Genomic DNA, 18,967 nt, shown 5'->3' on the forward strand with positions numbered 1-18,967 from the left:
AATCCACTGTAGACTAGTGCTACTAGTGCATTTTCTTTTGCAGACATTTCTTTGAAACAAAAAAACCAAACATAAAAGTATACATAAGAGTTTTTCAAGGCACTGCAGTTATCAAATGCAACACTGTAGTTTTTTCTTCTATTCCTTTAATCACTTATGATTACAGAATATGGCCATCAATGTCAACTTCTCATAAATGATAGCTTTCCAATTACAGTGTTTTAGTTTCAGTGCCCTCTTATGACACTTTAACATAGCAATCTAAACCCAAATCCATTGTTTTACTCTAGGTTCAAACCTTCTCCATTGATGTTGGCATAGGATAGTCATGCTTGACAGTGCTTGAATAAATGCTCAGATGAGGTAGTTGGAAGGGTGAGTGCACCCTGTGCCCTTCACAGCCAAGCCCAGGACAGCTCTGAGAGTGTGTGGAGCAGGCAGCAGTGCCAGGCACTGCCACAGAATTATAGGATGGTTTGGGCTGGAAGGGACTTCAGACATTGGTTTCCATCCTCCTTCCATGGACAGGGTCACCTTCCACCAGACCAGGCTGCTCAGGACCCCATCCAGCCTGGCTTTGAGCACTTCCAGAGGTGGGGCATCCACAGATTCCGTGGGCAACTTGTTCAGCTGTATAGTCAGTCAGACCTCCCCTGTGTCCTCCTCAGATATCCCTTCCCAGACAGAAGTACCTTGTCTTCACAACTATCTGCCTATGAAAAAAATAGGCATAACAAATATAGGAGAAAAAGAAACACAAGCTCAGAAAATTAGCAAGAAAATAAATGGGAGTGAGGAATTATCTTTAGTTCCTAAACACAAACCAAGAGATGGAGTCTGTTTGAACTGTGGGTTGAATTCAAAGAAACAGCACAGACTTCATGAAAAGAACTCCATGTCTCTGATGTCCTTTGATTTCTAAGTGTAGGAATATTTTCCCTTTGCATAGCAATGAATCTTTCCCCATTTAATCCTGTGCTAAAGTTACAATATCTTCCAGGGACATGCCAGTCATTTCTCCTAAAAATGGTCTAAGTTCATAAACATAAGAGGTTTAATCTCAATGCATTATCTCAAATCTCAGAAAGATCAGAAGTATTTTCATCCTCAAAATGTATTTTTTACTTCAATAAAACATTTGAACCAGAAATGTTCTAAATTATATATAACTCAGACTGGACAAGTAAGGCAGCTATTCCTGTGAATTTTTTATCCAGACAATAAACTGGCTTTCTAATTTGCACAAAATCACTTGCACAAAATCACAAAATTCCACAAAGCCCTATCTTCCTCTAAGAAATTAAAACCTTTTGTAATTATTTTCAGGGGAGAATCCCAGAGCACTTCATAAAACAGTGGCAAACCTAGATCTTTGGAATTTTAATTTTTCTGTCATAAAGCTCATGCATCTTGAGGCAGCTCCATTTTGATGTCCAGACTAGTGCTATTTTGATATACAGGTTGGATTAAGGTTTCCTCATTGTATGTGTTAAAATCTAACAGTTGGCTGGTGTCTCCAAATAACAGTTTTGCACAGAGCAGTGCATGTAGGTATCATGTGGCCATGCTCATCTGAAGCTGAAGCAGCAGCGTAGGAAGAGCAGTATGGAAGTCAGTGATGTAAAAATATTATCTTCTGGCCAGTTTCCAGCAGGGTGACTGATTGTGGTGGCTCTCACTTTCATTACTGCAAGACAAATTGTTCAATATATTTTAAATGTACATCCAATCTGATAGACACGGAATGTGAATTTAGTCACTTTTTCTCTGAGCAGGATCAATATGTCTGCAGCTGACTGGTATCTCTGAAGTTGTATATTAATTTTTAATAAATCTTCAGAATTGGTTAGTTCACCTTCTTTATTTTTTTTTTAACTTTAGTTTACTTTGAGTTTGACACATATTTGTTTTCAAACCATTTATCAATGATGGTTCAGAAGTCAAACGTAAGATGAGCTGTAAACTTGATTTATGATCAAACAACTTTCCTTTAAAAGGCACTGACCTATCAATCCCCATTGTTTTTAAAGAGGAATGTACCAATTCTGATTAACTGTGTCTTGGATAATGTTCTTGACTTTTAAGTGTGTGTGGTAGGGGCGAGGGTGGTAAAAAACAAAAGAAAAAAGAAATTGAGAAGGAAGGGAAGGGAAGGGAAGGGAAGGGAAGGGAAGGGAAGGGAAGGGAAGGGAAGGGAAGGGAAGGGAAGGGAAGGGAAGGGAAGGGAAGGGAAGGGAAGGGAAGGGAAGGGAAGGGAAGGGAAGGGAAGGGAAGGGAAGGGAAGGGAAGGGAAGGGAAGGGAAGGGAAGGGAAGGGAAGGGAAGGGAAGGGAAGGGAAGGGAAGGGAAGGGAAGGGAAGGGAAGGGAAGGGAAGGGAAGGGAAGGGAAGGGAAGGAAAGGAAAGGAAAGGAAAGGAAAGGAAAGGAAAGGAAAGGAAAGGAAAGGAAAGGAAAGGAAAGGAAAGGAAAGGAAAGGAAAGGAAAGGAAAGGAAAGGAAAGGAAAGGAAAGGAAAGGACCAAGAGGAAGGAAGGAAGAAGTGAATCCATGCATCAGTAGGTAATAATATCCAAGAACTAAGATTCTTGCCAGGAGATGAGAATTCCCTCATGCAAGAATAGGAATCTGAGCACTCTGTTCCCCCTGTGTGACAGCCATGTTGATAGGTACTACCTGGTGGGAAGAGGATCTTCTCTTTTTATTTTTAAACATATTCAAAAGAATTTTTATTCTTTGCATACAGTACAGAACAGGAAGTACTTTCAAATCGTAGATATTTTTGTAGGACATGAAAATTATTGCCTTCCTGCATCTATTTATATAAAAAAAAATAGAATAAAAAGTATTTAGCTTATTTAAGAGATCAGATGGAGTTATGAGTTTTATAAATATTGTTGGGTTATTGCTATTCAGGAAAAGTTTGGGAAGAAAGGATTAAATTATGCTTTTGCTGTTCAATTTACTAGATAATTGTGGTTCAATACCTCCATCTGAAAAGAATATTGATTTTGAATATCCTCTCACATGGTCTAGTTAAAGAAGTCATTCCCCATGATTTTAAGGATACGAAAATTCTTCTAAGAGACACATAGGTCTACTCCAGAGTTTTTAAACTTAATGAGGATTGCAGTAACTCTGTGTTGTCCATCAATGTTGCTATCTGTGAAGAGTGTACACTTGAAAGGTGTAGAGGCACCTATAAAAATTCCCACCATCAGTCCACTGAGATTAATATGCCATACAAGGACCTTCAATTTATTTACATATATTTTCATACATTTTCAGGCTAAGAAATGGATCAAATACCAGACACTAAAGGTTCTGATTGACTGGGAAAATTTCAGATCACCTTGGAAAATTGATATTTTAAGCACATATAGTTATTAAAATTCTTTTCTTTGCCTATATAACTCATGTTCACAGTATTTCCCTGCAGTCTAAAGCTCTGAAATGAAAAGTACCCAGAGATACTTTTACTTTTCTGTACAGGAGAAGGAATTGGCCCTGGGAAAGGTGATTACTTGTAGGATGACATACAACAGTGTGAGGTTGGTAGACACCTAAAGGAATGCAATGCTGGGATACTTTCCCCATTTTAGAGTTTTTAGAGTTGCATTGTCTTACTGAATATTAATTCTTACTGGCTATAAACATTGGTAACTATCCCTTTAAGATAAGCATATACACAATTAACTTCTATTGTATCTTTGTTTTACTATTGGTTAGGGGGTTTTGTACTCCTGGGGCATGGGACAGAATGCACTCTCAGCAAAATGGGAGGAATGGGTGACAAAGCAGAGAGCAGAGATGCTGCTTCAAGAAGCCCTGAAAAGTTAGAGAAAATCGTGGAGTCTAACAAAGGCAAAGTCATTGTCTTGGTCTGGAAGTGGAATAATCTCATGCAGCAGAACCTGGGACTGACTGGGCAGGAAAAAGTTTGCATGAATGGTCCTGCCAGCCCAGGTGGACAATAAGCTGAGCATGAGCTGGTGAAGCCCAGCAAGGCACAGCTCTTGGCAAGAGTTTAGGCAGCATGTCCAGGAGGGTCACCCCTCCCAGTCCTGTAGTGACTGAGAAGCCACACCTGGGACACTGAGAAATTTTCAGCTCTTAGCAGCTCAAAAAGAGATGTACTGAACCAAGTCCAGGGCAGGGCCACTGAGAATTGGCAGCTGGAACACCCAAAGTGGTGAAATCTGCATCCACAGAGATGGTCAAAATGTGACTGGATGTGACCTGACAACCTGCTCTCATGGACCTGCTTCCCACAGGAGCTTGGATCCCCTGGTTTCCAAAGGATCCTCCCAGCCTACTTGCTCCCGTGATTCTGATACATCATTATGTGACTAATTTATTATTTTCAGTAGCATTTTATTTGTTAAATTATGTATTAGATCTCATAAATTAAACTGGGCATAAATTTTATAATAACTTCTGTTGAAGGATGATTAATCTCCCCACACCCTGGGCCTATTCATTTATAAGTAGAAAACTTCCTAGAGACCTGAGATACAGGATCATAAAAGAAATGTTGATCTTTGCTTAAACTGATAAAAATGCTAGTTTCTAATCTTCTTATTCATTGCATTCAGATTAACTCCACAAGTTACTATATCTTTACTTACAATGAGGGAACTTTGCTCACAGTTTCAAAACAGATTTAGAACAACAGTGACTCAGAAGACATTATCTGATGAATAGCAATTGAGTTGAGAATGACAGAACTGCAAAATTAAATTTAAATTCATAGTGGATGTTTAAAAAAATGGCAATGTGCTGATGAATTACGAGCCTTTACAAGGAAGTTAAGAAATGGGAATGACTAATTTTACATTTTAAGAAGAAAATATATTTAAAATCCTTTTCCCTTCCACCCACTTTAGCCTTTAAGGGGAAAATAAAATAAAATAAAATTTTAAAAAGCGAGCGAGAGAGACAAAAACAGATAAAAAGAATTAACATTGATGTAAAGAAAAGAAGCAAGCCAGAGATGATGACAAAAATCTTTCAGCTTTTTCCAAAGCCTGTAGTGCAGAAGGATTTCCCACAGAGCTAGGAGCTGTAAGAAGAATGAACTGAGAGAAGGTTTGAGGACCAAGCACACATCTTTTACCAGTCCACTGAATTTTGATTCATTGCTGGGTCTGATGGGTTAACACCTCTGATACCAATGGAGTAGGTTTATGCTTTTATAATATAAAGGATAATCTCTGTAAAGCAGAAATACAAATTGATAATGGTTCCATTCTGTCATTGTTGCAAAGTTGAAATTAATGCTGTACCTTTTAAAGAACGGTGATAATTCACTTAAAGACCAGAGGAAACATAGTGAAGAGAATGTAACTAAAGTTCTCCTGCTATTCCACTGATGGGAGATGAGTGTGTTTAGTAGATTAAGCCTGTACACATATGGGTATGTGTGTGTGTCAGTAAGAAAAGAAACATTGATTTTGACAAGTTGAAGGGAACAAATATTCTAGAGCTATATCAAAATGTCAAATGTATTTTAAATCTGTGACAGCCCATAATCTGTGTTAAAAACTGAAGTATGAATTGATGTTGAAAAGCAGAATATCAAAATGTTGCAGGTGACTAGAAAAGTTGGAAATTTCCCATGAATATTTACTATCAGTATTAAGGGGAAAATTTGTTTTTTTTTTTCACATGGCAAATACTCACCTGTCAGACATAGCAAAGAGTACACACAACAACAAAAGTAGTAATAATCAATGTCACTTCTATGAATTAAGTAGACAGATCTTGTGTTTAGTAAAAGAGCATGGTTTATATACAAGCATGGTTTGAACCACTTCAATAACCTTCAGAAGGTTTCTGACCACTACAAAACGCTTTCTATTCCATTATTGAATAAGTCTACTAATATTATTTCAGGGCAGACCAAAAGGGAAAAGGGAAAACATTATATTAGGAATCTTGACATTATTTCATTGTATCCATTCCTTGGATTTTGAAAACTTAGTCTTTTTCTAGTACTCTACCAAGTTTCAGTGTTGGGAATATATTTTCAAATAAAAATTTTGTAAAATATTCAAAATTGTTTTACAGTAACTTAGTTTATGTTTTTTATCTTTTAATGACTATAATTTATAGAAAAAGTAATTAAATATCACATAAAACTATGACATTGTGGATAATATTTACAAAAAGAGAAAATGCATTTTTGGTTTTTTAGGGGTTTTTTTCAGTTGGTTGGTTTGGGAAGTTCTTGTTTTTATTTTGTTGCTTGGTTGTTTGTTGGGGTTTTTTTGGTGGGAGTTAAAAGTTTATTTTAATACAAGGGCTTTTAATTTTGGAGCTATATTTACTGTCTAGGCAGAAATATTTACAGCTACTGAAGGCATGAACATTATTGAAATAAAAGAAAAACCAAAGCCTTTTTGAAATTGTAACACCAAGTCAGTCTACCCAATAATAATCAGAACACTACATATGTGAATTTCTTTCTTTTCTAGCACCACTAACAGATAAACCACCAAAGCTTTTACACCCCTTGGAGAGTAAGCTAACAATTCAGGAGACTCAGTTAGGTAAGTAGCAAATGCAACCTCTGTTCAAATTATATGAAGGAATTTGATGTGTTAATATATGTATGGTAATGATATGGCATGTTGACATTAATAATTTAACTGAAAAGATATTAAGCATATGTTGATTCCATGCAGAGATGTATGATATATCATCTACAAGATTGTTGTTCACGAAAAAAAACTTAATAATTAATGTGGAATGCTAAGCTTTTGGTTACTGATAATAGATTTTATCTTGCTGAAGGTCAACAGTTACAAGAGTATCTGAGCTTTTCTTTCTAAATGTCCCCTTTTCTGTATTTTTATACATACTTACTGTGGAATGCATTGGGATTTTGTGGTTTAGGTTCTTGGAAGACTGAGCTTTGTTGGTTGCTTACAGAATTGCAAAGATATTCCATAATTACAAAGGTTATGCTGGGCAAATCATCCAGGAAACAGTAGTGTTATCATAATAGCATCTGATAATTCTGAATGCATGGATATTTATGTATAGATGAATGAAGAGAAATTGATGCATGAGGAAAGCATTTTGTTTCACTTTTTCTAGTCCAGTGGATGGTGGGTATGATTGGTCACTTTAGTGTCCTACTGCTGCAGAGGTAATGAAGGCTCCAAAACTGAGTGCATGAGTTACTAGATTTTGCAGGATATAGCAATTTATTGCTTTTGTGGATTGGCAATGAGGGCAACTTGTAAGAAGCAAACAGTAGGTTACACTGGAATGATGCCTTGGTGTCAGAACAGTAACCTATTGATAGATTTTCTGGCATGTTGGCTACAGGAGAAAATGGAAACCAATCTGGTGGAAATGAAGAAAAAAAAATATATAAATTTCACAGAAAAAAATACTGCAAGCAAAGCTCAGTACATTCTGCAACACAACATCAGAAAAAGCAGAAGGCTTGCAAATTAATTCTGACAGTCATTGGCAGAGCATTTTATGGTGATTACCAGCTTATGGCTAATAGTGGCAGGAAAATAACTCATATTTCCTTTGATATTAATAAACTATTACTTTGAATGATTCAGGCTCTCCAGCTAAATTTCTGATATACTAATATAAAGGGTTTTTTGGGAATTATGATGTAGAAAGGAAAAGTGAAGCATGTGTCTTTCTAGAGCTACTTTCTATTGTTTTTAAGGTATTGTTTCTGATACACTGACTCAGAAAATCTTTCCTATATGCCAGTCCTAAATGATTTTATGTTGTTTGAACACAAGGCTAGGGAACAAAGAACAAAGTGACTGCACTTTTTTTTTTTTTTTTTTTTTTAACTGATGTTGCTTACTGAGATATTTTTGATGAAAAAAAAAAGAAAAAACAAAACTAAAAGGCAGAAACATTCTGGGCTTTGATGTTGTCCTGCTAAATATACTGTATGGTGAGACTATTTCAAGAAGAATGTAATTATTAATGACTAGCTAAAGGCTTTTTGTCTATGAGTTGTTGAATTAATCTCAGTTTTGATTTCTCATATATCTAAGAAATGTACTGAATAACTTGAAAAGAGCTGAGTTTGAAAAAGACACTTTTTAGAAAACTAAATAGCTGTTGGTGAATATAAGAATTAACTTGAAAATGTCACTTTCAGACACAAATGGGAAAATCTGACCATAAATTAATGTGAACTTACTGGACTTAGCCTGATATCAAGAAGCTACAAGAATATATTAATTTGTTGTTTAAAAGCCTGGTGAAAAACCTGTGAGAAATGGAACAAGTGAAAAAAATGGATAGTTCCTTAACATGAAAACTGTTTTTCCACTCTTAGATTTAATGCCTTGGTCCTGCTGGAATAACCTTTGAAAGGTCTATGTTTCCCTGAGGAAAGCCAGTGCTCATTTCTGGGGGTCAGCTCATACCATGCAAAAGACGCAGAATATTTTAATGTTGGAATAATGGCAAGGTTCACTTAGCTGTCAAAGCCAGGAGAATCCTACTCAGCTGAGACTTGGGGTGGCCACATTTCGTGACCAGTTTAGACACTGCCAGAAATGTTAGTCCTTCAGAATGTATTTGGGACGGTGTGCTTGTCCCTTACTTGGAAAATAAAAGTGTTGGTGGATGCTGGATAAGTGGAATGGGTGGTATTCCCATTCCCAAAGAGAAGACATTAATTACATTATATTATATATTACACCAGTGTATTTCTCTTGAAAGGGCTACTGGAATTCAGCTCCTAAACAGAACACCTCCAAGCAGTGTTGAAATCCAGGTGTATCTAACTCCCAAGACATTAATTTGTCTCCAGCACTGCTGGGTGACAGCCACATGAGACAGAGTGGCTTCTTCTGTACACAGCAACTAAAACCAATGTCATGGGACCACAAACCTATTGTGTTATTATCTTGCTTATAAAACTACATCAGACCAGGATGTGACTGCAGGAAGGAGTTTCTCTGAGGGGTGACTGATATGGCATAAATCAGGTTTACTGGGACAAAAGGTGAGAAAGCAGAGCTGGAGAATGTGCACACCTCAATCCTGGGAACCCACTCAAGTCACCCACAGCTGCTGGAGGAAAAGGTGTCATGCTGTTCAGCTGGTATTTGGGAGTGTGTTAGGCATGGCTGCAACCAGCTGCTTTAGAGTCACAGCTATCTTGACATCTCATCAGAAATATCTTTTTATTACATTGAATAGTAACCATGCATGAGATAGAAGCACAAGATAAAAATTGAAGGAGAAGCTATATAATGTATTTATTATAGAAAAATATTGCATCCATTATGTGTGAATTTACTTTAAAAATTATTTTCTGGGATTTTTTTATTGGTAAGCTCTTAGTTTTTTCAGTTTCACCTTTCAGGTTACAGTGTTTGTCAAACTAACACTCTCCAATATCTGCCCCCTCAAGGAAACAAAGAATACTACTAGCCTGACTCAAAAAAGTCTGTATTTAGCAACCAGTTGGTTCATGTCATGTCACTAAAGAAGACAAATGTGATTCCACAACAGACAGTAATGGATCTGGATTAAAAATTACAAAACATGAAATAATTATTTTAAACACTGCTCAAGCTACTTAGCCTCTGTCCTCCCCACTTTTTCAATGTGTCTCCTGGATCTGCACAAGGCTGTAATTTGACATCCCAAAATTCACCCAGAAAAATGAAGCTATTGTTGAATTATTTTCAGCTAAATAAGCTTGATGTTAGAGAAGAGAAACAACAAAAACAAACAAAAAACAAAAGGAAAATCAAACAAACAAACAAAAAAACAAAAGGAATTAAGTATTTTCATTACTACACATATGAATGGACCTAAAAGATAAGTTTGTACAGGAACCAAGATACTTTCCCTGTCATCTGAATAAAGTGAATTTTCCTGAATTGTATCCAACCCAAAATGTAACTCATGACCAAATACACAGTGAATACCTCTCCTGTTTTTATGTGGGGCATTATTTTGATAAAATTAAATTAACTATCACATAGTAAACTGGGGATTTCTTCTTTCTCACCCTTCCCTGCACAGATTCAAGAAAATATTTCATTGAACTACTTTTAGTACATTATTTAGTACAAGGTAGTAATAGAAAGAAACTCCCCACCAGGGACAGAGGAATGCTGGTTCATTTATAACACTGTGTTGTCATAAAAATCTGCCACAGAAATTGACCTTGTTAATGATACAAGTCACCCTTAATTAGATTAATCAGTAGATATATAAATAAATTAATTAAAGTGATATGCAATAACTTGCAGTCATTGGCTCCTTTCAGGATGGAAATTTAATTGGTAGAATATTGAGAATTTTAAGTTTTATTTCTACAGATTACATGTAAATGCTCTATTCACTCTGCAACACAAACATATTTTTTCCATTATATGAAGGATTTCAAATTTATTTGATTTCATCAACTGTCAAACAAAATTGAACCTTTTCTTTTTGATCATATACTCTATGGTTCGATTAACATAATATGAGCAACAGTTTCTCATGGGAATAATTAAAGCTGTAAATTCAAAATTTACTTCCTCAATACCTATTTTTTTTCTATTTATTTAAGAGCTTGGATTATCCTTTCAAAAATCTTGGGATGTTTTGAAAAAAAAATGAAAAAATGAAAATTCTTTTTTCTATTTTAACTATTTATTGGAAAAAGTTAGATTTAAACAAACTAATATTTTAAGAGGGTTTTTTTTTCATTGAAATTTATAACCTCATTGTTCTGAAACATCATTTTGATTTATATATTACATCAATTCCTGGGCTATATTCACCTAGTGAAACATTAGGAAAATGCTTTGCTGAAAAACTCACATAGTTAATGACTTAAATACAGACTAGTTCATAAAAAGGGAAATATTTGAAGTCTAGTGTAAATGGATAAAGAATATACATGCTACCAGCATATGGGAAACAAAACAAGCAAAACCACAACAAAACCTCGAGCAAGCAAACAAAAACAAAAAAAGAAACAAAATTGAAAGTGTCTTTGACAATTTTTCCACCAAGACATAAAATAAAATATGAATCAACTATTCAGGAAAATTTTACAAAGGGGAATATTTATGAGATTGGGGCAGAATTTTGCATATTGCTGTTAATTTTGCTGTATTTTTTCAATTATAATAGTTAGATAGCCCAACCAGTTGAAGCCCTGTTGTTTTAGGCTCTGAGGACAATTATGGGAGAGATACATGGAGAAATGGAGAGCCCATGAAGTGTCAGAAGCAGCAATAATAATAACAGCAGTGAGGGGTTTTTAGACAGTTTAAGCAAATTTAGTAAATATAAGTATTATCTTCTGGTTTTTTAGAAATGTGCTCAAGCAGGATCGCTTGTTTGGAAGGGAAGAAATTATTTAACATAGTTATCTTTATTTCTCTGAAGGAAATTCAGAATATCAAAATAGCTGCTTTAGTATGTATATACATTTTTTCAGTCAAACCAGATACAACCTGACCAAAATTACATACAGACTCTTTTACATGTTCTACTTTAAAGAGGGAAAATAACTTTTATTTTTTTTCTTGACATTTTCAGCTCAGCTTTCAAATTCCAAAGGCAGAAGCATAGCATTAAAGTGGGCTTCCAACAAAGGTCCTGCCTTAGGAAAAATAAAAATCTAGTGAAGAGGGTGATAAAGGAGGTTTTAATCTCTAAAATCTGACTATCCCCAAAAAAAAAGTGTTTGCAAATTACCCTACACTTCCTTTTTAAACTTTTAACCTTCAGTTTGCATTAATCCAACTATTCTGTAGCTGAGGCTGTCCATGAAAGGCCTAATATAGTTTACAGAAGAAACACTAAGTGAGTAAGAAACATTCAACTGCACTAACAAAAGGTTTGTGGTTACAGCTCAGTGACCATGTGTCAACTGATTTTCCTTCCACTCTTTTTCATAGTTTAATCAAATCCTAGAAAGTCATGGTTAAGATATTAAAAGTAGAGTATATATTTTAAAGCTTTCTTTTTCCTCTCTTTATGGACTTGTGTGTGTCTGAGAATAAACATATATACATGTATACCTAATCTCTCCCTATAGATAAATTTATTTATTTATTTATTTATTTATTTATTATTTACATATGGACAAAATTTGACAATGCATTTGTTCAAATTTTATCCCACTTTATCAATGCTTTCTCTGGGAGACATCTATCAGATTTAATGATAGATGAGTAAAACTTTTTTATTGATGGTATATTATAATCCACTGGGAAATGTCTGCCCTGGAGTGCAATATACCATATTTATCTGTGTTAAACCAACAGGATTTAATGAAATCAAAAGTGTCTGTTCAGTACCTCTGCAGCTATGTCCATTTGATTCTTCATGTACTGATTAGATATACGAGAATATTTCAGATTGCTTGTGCAATGCAACCAGTTTATTTTGATAATCTGAGAGAAGACTATGAAACCTGAGAAGACTTTGCATGTCAGTTGGGTAATCCTGAAGATTGGGTTCCTATTTAAGACTTAAACAAAAATTATATGTTCCTTACTCGTAGAGTGAAATAGACACAACAAAATCTTTGTAGGAGTACTCTGTGGCAGGCAGCAGGATAGAAAATATTGTAACCCAGATTATATTAAATACACACAGCAAGAAATGCAATTTAGGCACATATAGAACATTATTTAATGGGAAATTATAGTCCTAAAAATACTTTAATCTTATACATTTGAAACATCAGGAATCATATTGTTCTGTGATAATTTTTTCCCAGACTTTTTGCTTCAAGTTATACTTAGTATTTTTGAATTATATGTAGGGAATTCATCATATATGATGCTGAAAAGAAAATAAGTGTTTATTTACATTAAAAAAAAACCCCAAAACCATCATACAATGGTGCTGTGCACAAACATTAAAATGCTAAACATGTCAAACTCAAAGTTTAATTTATGCACCATCATATTTAAATTAGCTAATTCCTCCTCTTGCTATAGGGATCAGATCTCTTGTGAGCAGAAAGTTAATAATATATAAAGTTCTCAAATCTCAAGAATAACATTGGTGAAATGAAAACCAGTAGTTTTTAGTCAGGAATTTACAGTCTTTACAGGAATTAGTCTGTTTTCCAGTTCTAGAATAAATGCTTTCCAGCCTTATTGGTAAAGTAAGCATGGCTCGTGCAGTTCAAAGAAGGATTTATATGAAGCTGCATTGAACACTGTTTTTGTCTTTGACATACTGTGGATTTCTATTAAGTTTAGTGCTGCACACAGGTTTCATTCTGAAAAATCCATCTAAATTTGCAAGCATTCTTAATAGGAAAAATTATCAGGGATTTGAGAGCTTGTCAGGTCGCTAGAAAATAGAAAGGTGTTTGAAGGAACACTAAGGGTCAGGGGGGTTAAATGCTGTTGATAAAGTCTTATAGTTTAGAACATAGTAGAGTGAATATTTTGAAGCAATCAGGTTCAAGGATCTGAGTTTATACTTGTTAACAGGTCTGTTAACATCTGTTAACAGATGTCTGAGACTCCAGACTGTGCATTCTGAAGTGCTATTCCTGTCTGTCCTCATAGGATATTATAGGTGAAAACGCAGGATATAGCATCTCAAGATATAATCAACATATATTTGTCATAAATATCCAATTTTTTACCTATGAAATTTTACATATTTAATATCTGAGGAACTTGAAAATAAAAAAATAATACAATTCAACTTGATCCTACATAGCTTAATTGATGTTAAAAACCAAAAATAATTTCAGCAACAGTTTACATATGGCATGTATTATAGAGCTTTATATAATATTTTTTTAGTAATGAGTGAATGATGAATTATAAGTCAATGCATTCCTTTGTTTTGGGAGAATATTAGGATACACATGGTTATTGTTCTAAATTTCATATTGACAAAAAAATACTGTGTGTTCAGTGTTCACATGCCAACCATAACTGGTGTCCTGTATCTGTCTGAGAATGCTCGAAATAGTTATAAGCAAAAGATAACACAGCAGTATTTTCCACAATCTGTCCTCTTTTAAGTTTTTATTCTTTTGCCAGAGGTAAAATTCTGACAACGGACTTCTTAGGTACTTTTGTTCTTTTCCACACAAGAAAGTGAAATATCACCTGAAACAAGAGGTTGATTGAGCACTTAGTTTTCATGACAATCTGAAAATACACACAAATAAAAGACCAAATGCAAAAACCCCAGCTGTTAAACACTTGTCTCACTGCTCAGAGGCAATTCTTGAGAACCATGGAGCTGGGAAGTTAAAGAGTTCTTTAACCTTTAAGAGAAAGCATCCTGTTCAGTAAACACAAAATTTAAATTTACAGGATATAAATTGTGTTTGTGAGCATTTACCTGGAGCTGTGCAGCAAATGTCACCTTTCAATGAATCAGTAATTTCAGCTGCTTAAAGTGTCCTTCATATAGTTATGTGCTCAATTACCAGCATGTAATTCCAACAGCTAGTTTACAACAACTGAAAATATTGGAAAAGAAATATTAGACAAATGTTACACTTTCATGAAATAAAATGTATCAAGTGACTATTCATGTTCACTACAGAAATAAATGAAGAACATACTCCAGTTAACCACATTAAGTTTCTTTAGAAAAAATTATAACAAGCATTGCAAAATTGCTTCTCTGTGCACTAATGTAATTAATAGATTGGTGATGTGAGGCTGTAAGGTTATAAGTTTGGTTTCTTTCACAGCTTTCAAATCAATTAATTTGAAGCAATAAATGCTTGTAATTTTTAATCATTCATTCACTGTCAGATTTTTATGAGATATCTAAGAGCATGCATGGTACATTTTTCCTCATTAAAAATCAAAGGAGGACTGGTTTCTTGGTGCTGATTTTATAATATGTTTAGAGATTGATACAAAGATACCTATAGGTTTATAGTAGAGAATTTCTGTGGGTTTCTTGTGTGTAGTTTTAATCTCCCATAAATTTCTATTAAATAGAGAATTCATCCCTCCTAAGTTGAAATTAGAGTATTTCTGTTTGGAAGACCTTTTCGACCCTTAATAAAGAAATTCAATACTCATATAAAGCACGACAACTTAAAAATACAGCAAACAATTTTTTTTTTCCTACCTCTTCAAGTGGCAGTTAATTTCACAGCTGATATTTTATCATAGCTACAGAATCCAAAGTGTAATTTTCAGTCTCCCAAAACTTTGGAAATGTCAAGAACTTAAAAAAGCATAAAAATGCAAATATTTTCCATCATGTGATACACAAAACAGTGAAATTATTCTTCTTTGCAAAAAACAAAGAGAAGTTACATTTAGAAGGGCAAAATCAAAGACAAAAAATTTTGAAAGTGATGTTAGGGAATTAATGATCTTTAGGGTTTTCTTTTTTTAGAATGCTCAGAATAATTTACTTACTATAAGGGACACACATGCAAATATGTTAACAACAATAACAGTTCAACCTAGTTTAAATCAAAAATTAAAACAAGGACTGAAATGTTGTAGAAGTTACTGGAGGAACACATACAAGGCATAACTTGGGGCATTTGAAAGATTTTTCTGGGAATGTTTTCACCCATTGCAATTCACTGCCTGCATTTTAGTTTTATAAATAATCATACCTTTTTTCAGAGTTGTTTTATTTGGGGAGCTCCTTATATCAGTCTGCCCCTGAGGTAAGGAGGAAAATGGAGGTAGAAAATGGAGTGTGGTTTCCAGGGCAGCCTGAGCCAGCAGTTCAAGAGGGAAGTGACTATACAAGCTCCTACTTGTACAGCAGAAAGAGCCCTGGGGAGGAGGAAAATTTTGCTACTGTTTCCTGCAGTTTCTGGACATTCAAACCCATTAGTTTTGCTGTTTTCTGTTCAAAATTATTCTGACACAGTCACCTTGAAAGAGAAAATTACCAAAAACACCCCAACATAAAACCCCTTTTAGAGTAAGATGCACAAAACCCATTAAGATGCCTAACTTCTGTTGCTGTCAATACCTTTGTGCTCCTGCCATCTATATATTATGAGGAGTGTTCCCTTTTTTCCACTTGAGACCACAGGCTCCTGAATTAGTAGAGCCTCTGGAGAGGACACAGTTTCACCTGGCTATGCCAGCCATTAATGGTGTGATGCCTCAGGATTGCTTTAAAGAGGTGTAAATGTGTGCTGCTCTGACACCTGCCTCCTGTCACACTCCTTTTTTCATCCAGCTTCAGCACTCCTTTCAGGCCTGAAAAGCTATTTAAAGAAAGAGAAGCAGTTTAAGCTGGATGACTTTCTATGCAGCAAACCCTCGCGCCAATACGTGGTGGGAGTGGGAATTATAGCCAGGGAGAAAAGATGGGAGAAGGTGTTTTGGCTCAAACTGATCAAGAAACATCACTCTCAGTCCATACTTGGTCACAGTAAGTTCCCAAAAAATGTCAATATAGATCAAGAGGCACCTGTATGACATAAATCATATCACACCAGAGTGGAACTGCTTTTCAGCTACCTGCATCTTCCCAGCAAGGTCATTTTGCCTGGACTTTGGCAAATTGGCAACATATTCCATTCCATGTATAGGTTTTTAGACTATTTTTTCAGACATTTGGGATGAAATGACCTGAACTTGGAGTCTGTGAACGTCTTCTTTCATTATACCTCTAAATAACAGGTGAATGAATGCCAAATTCAAAAAAATATATTAAAATATAGCTTTCAATTTTACATTGAGACATTTAACAAGAAGAATTTTATAAGAGGAAATGGAAAAGATGTGGTGTATCATATATCATAGACATCTATAGCCAGGTCTTCTGATGTGTTTGCCTTTTTGACTGCTAAATTCATTGAAATGTAGCTCCATTAATTGAGAAGTGTTAATGATTTACCATGACAAGGACATCATTATTTTGTTATTATTTAAAGCTATACATAAATCACACTGATACTTAATTGACTATCTGGTATACAGTTAAAGAAGCTTGAGTTCAAAGCAGGAATTTAACTGTGATTAAAGGAAAAAGGGTATTACTCATATCAACTCTTTAATCAAATGTTAAGTTTGTTTATCTATTGTTCTTGCTCCATCTTCTTTGTACTCATCAATATGAGTAACAAGCACATGGGATGATGGTTCTTGTTTTCCAGCAGAAGTGCACTTGATAGATTAGTGATACTGAGAACAACATAGCAAATAATTTTTGATGGTCATACTTTTGTTCAGCAAAATTGAAAGATAATTTTAATTTAGGAAGATGATATTTTCTTTGATACATTTCAGTCAATTAGTGATGTCATGTCAGAAGACATTCAGGCATTTTTAAGTTGTTCCTCTTAGTGGCATGAAAAAAATTCTGCTTTTGAAACATTGCTTTGTTTTGAAAAAATGCACTGATTTTAGTACAACCTGCACAGTAAGGTTGTTGACTCAACCTTATCTGTCCAATACATTGAAAAATTGTATGATAAATGTTAAGATTGAGGGATATCTTATTTTTACTTTTTCTGACTTTATATTACAGGGAATTATCAGTGAAAATGGTTCCAAACTAATAATTTTGAGAGTAAATCACTTTTGTTTCGAAATTCTTTTATTTTTCCCTTACACTGGAAACTAGATTTTTGTGTGGGAAAATTGAGCTGCTGTGTCCTCACTGCTCATACCAAACTACCAAAGCCCTACCCTCAGTGCATTCAGTGAGTCTCCTTTTTCTCAACTCCATCATCATGTATTTAGAACACAGAGTTCCATCCTGAAGTAGACCAAAAGAGAAGACTGTACCAAGCCAGCATCTCTCTGAGTTTGAGCATCCCCTCTGATGACCTTTGCTTGTCATTTAGAAGTGTTATCTTCATTTTGGCACAATGCAATCTTCATTATGGTGTCACTGCCTGGTCCAGCCCCACCACTCTGCACTACCCCTACCCTCATCTCTGGTTTTGCTTTGTGGCAATCTGTTAAAAAGTGTGGGTGTGGACCAGCTCCTCTGAGCTGTCATAATATCCCAAGGCATGAAATATAATTCATGAGGTTCTGTGTCCTAAATTCAGTGTGGTTTATTCTGAATTAACCTAATGGATGAGGAGACACAAAGTGTTGAACTGCCAGGAGCAATTTATGAGCAACCCACGGATGAAATTAAGGACTTCAGTAGTTTGAGACGTCTAAGGAGGGAAGCTGGTCCATGTATAATTGCTGGTTACCTCAAAGCCACTTAATTTGGGTCTCGTGGCTGATTGTAGGTGAGCTGAGCCCCAGTAGTGACCCAGCAGCATTTCCTGAGCCATGCATTCAGGAAGGTAAAACACTGCTGAGGTTCAAGGCTGTGGGTTTTCTTTGCTGTCCAGAAGGCTCACAGCACGGGTTCTCTCTTGCTGTGGCACAGATGTTTTGCAATTCCTTGAACCGTGATATCACATTTCTGATTTAAAGAACAACACAGAATCCTCACTAAATCATCTCATATTATGTTTGTCTATTCAATATGTAACAGCTTCTTCACAGTTTGCAAGGATTAGTTTATTTGTTTATGATCAGTAATTTACCAACCCCCAAATGCATTATCTGTCATATAAGCAAACACGTAGTTAAATTTATCTTGTTTATGAAAATACAACATGATATTATATTTGAATTAAAACTCTGGGTTTATTTGAAAATTAATTAGGAAACAACACAGACAATAATCTAAAAAATTATTATCAGCTGTTTCTGCAGTTCATATTTTGCAGTACAGAAATACATACAACTAGGTTAAAAGAAAAAAATATTAAAATCTGAGCAAAAGTAAAGCTTTTTTTATATTTTTTTTTACAGCCTGAACTGGAAAAAATTGTAGAACTAGAGAGTCTAAAGCCAACATGATATGTGCCATCAGTTTTATTCTCCAGTAAATTCTATACATATAATATTTTTATGAAGTATATAGAAGGATAAACTATTTAAAGCCAGCAGTCTACCTTTAAAAATAGCATTTATAATGGGAAAATCTTTGATTATGGCATCCTCATATAGCCTATGTATATTATAGGCA

General features: G+C 35.0%; 1 protein-coding gene across 1 annotated transcript in view; it reads left to right on the forward strand.

Annotated features, from left to right (window-relative positions):
• The window catches only part of IL1RAPL1 (interleukin 1 receptor accessory protein like 1), a 669,427-nt gene that overhangs the window by 504,618 nt on the left and 145,842 nt on the right, over positions 1–18,967 (forward strand). The window contains exon 6 of the mRNA XM_056502208.1: positions 6,472–6,546. Within this exon, the coding sequence (XP_056358183.1) occupies positions 6,472–6,546 (75 nt within the window). The remainder of the gene's footprint in view (positions 1–6,471; positions 6,547–18,967) is intronic.

The sequence above is a fragment of the Oenanthe melanoleuca genome, chromosome 1 (genome assembly GCF_029582105.1).
Source record: "Oenanthe melanoleuca isolate GR-GAL-2019-014 chromosome 1, OMel1.0, whole genome shotgun sequence".
NCBI lineage: Eukaryota > Metazoa > Chordata > Aves > Passeriformes > Muscicapidae > Oenanthe > Oenanthe melanoleuca.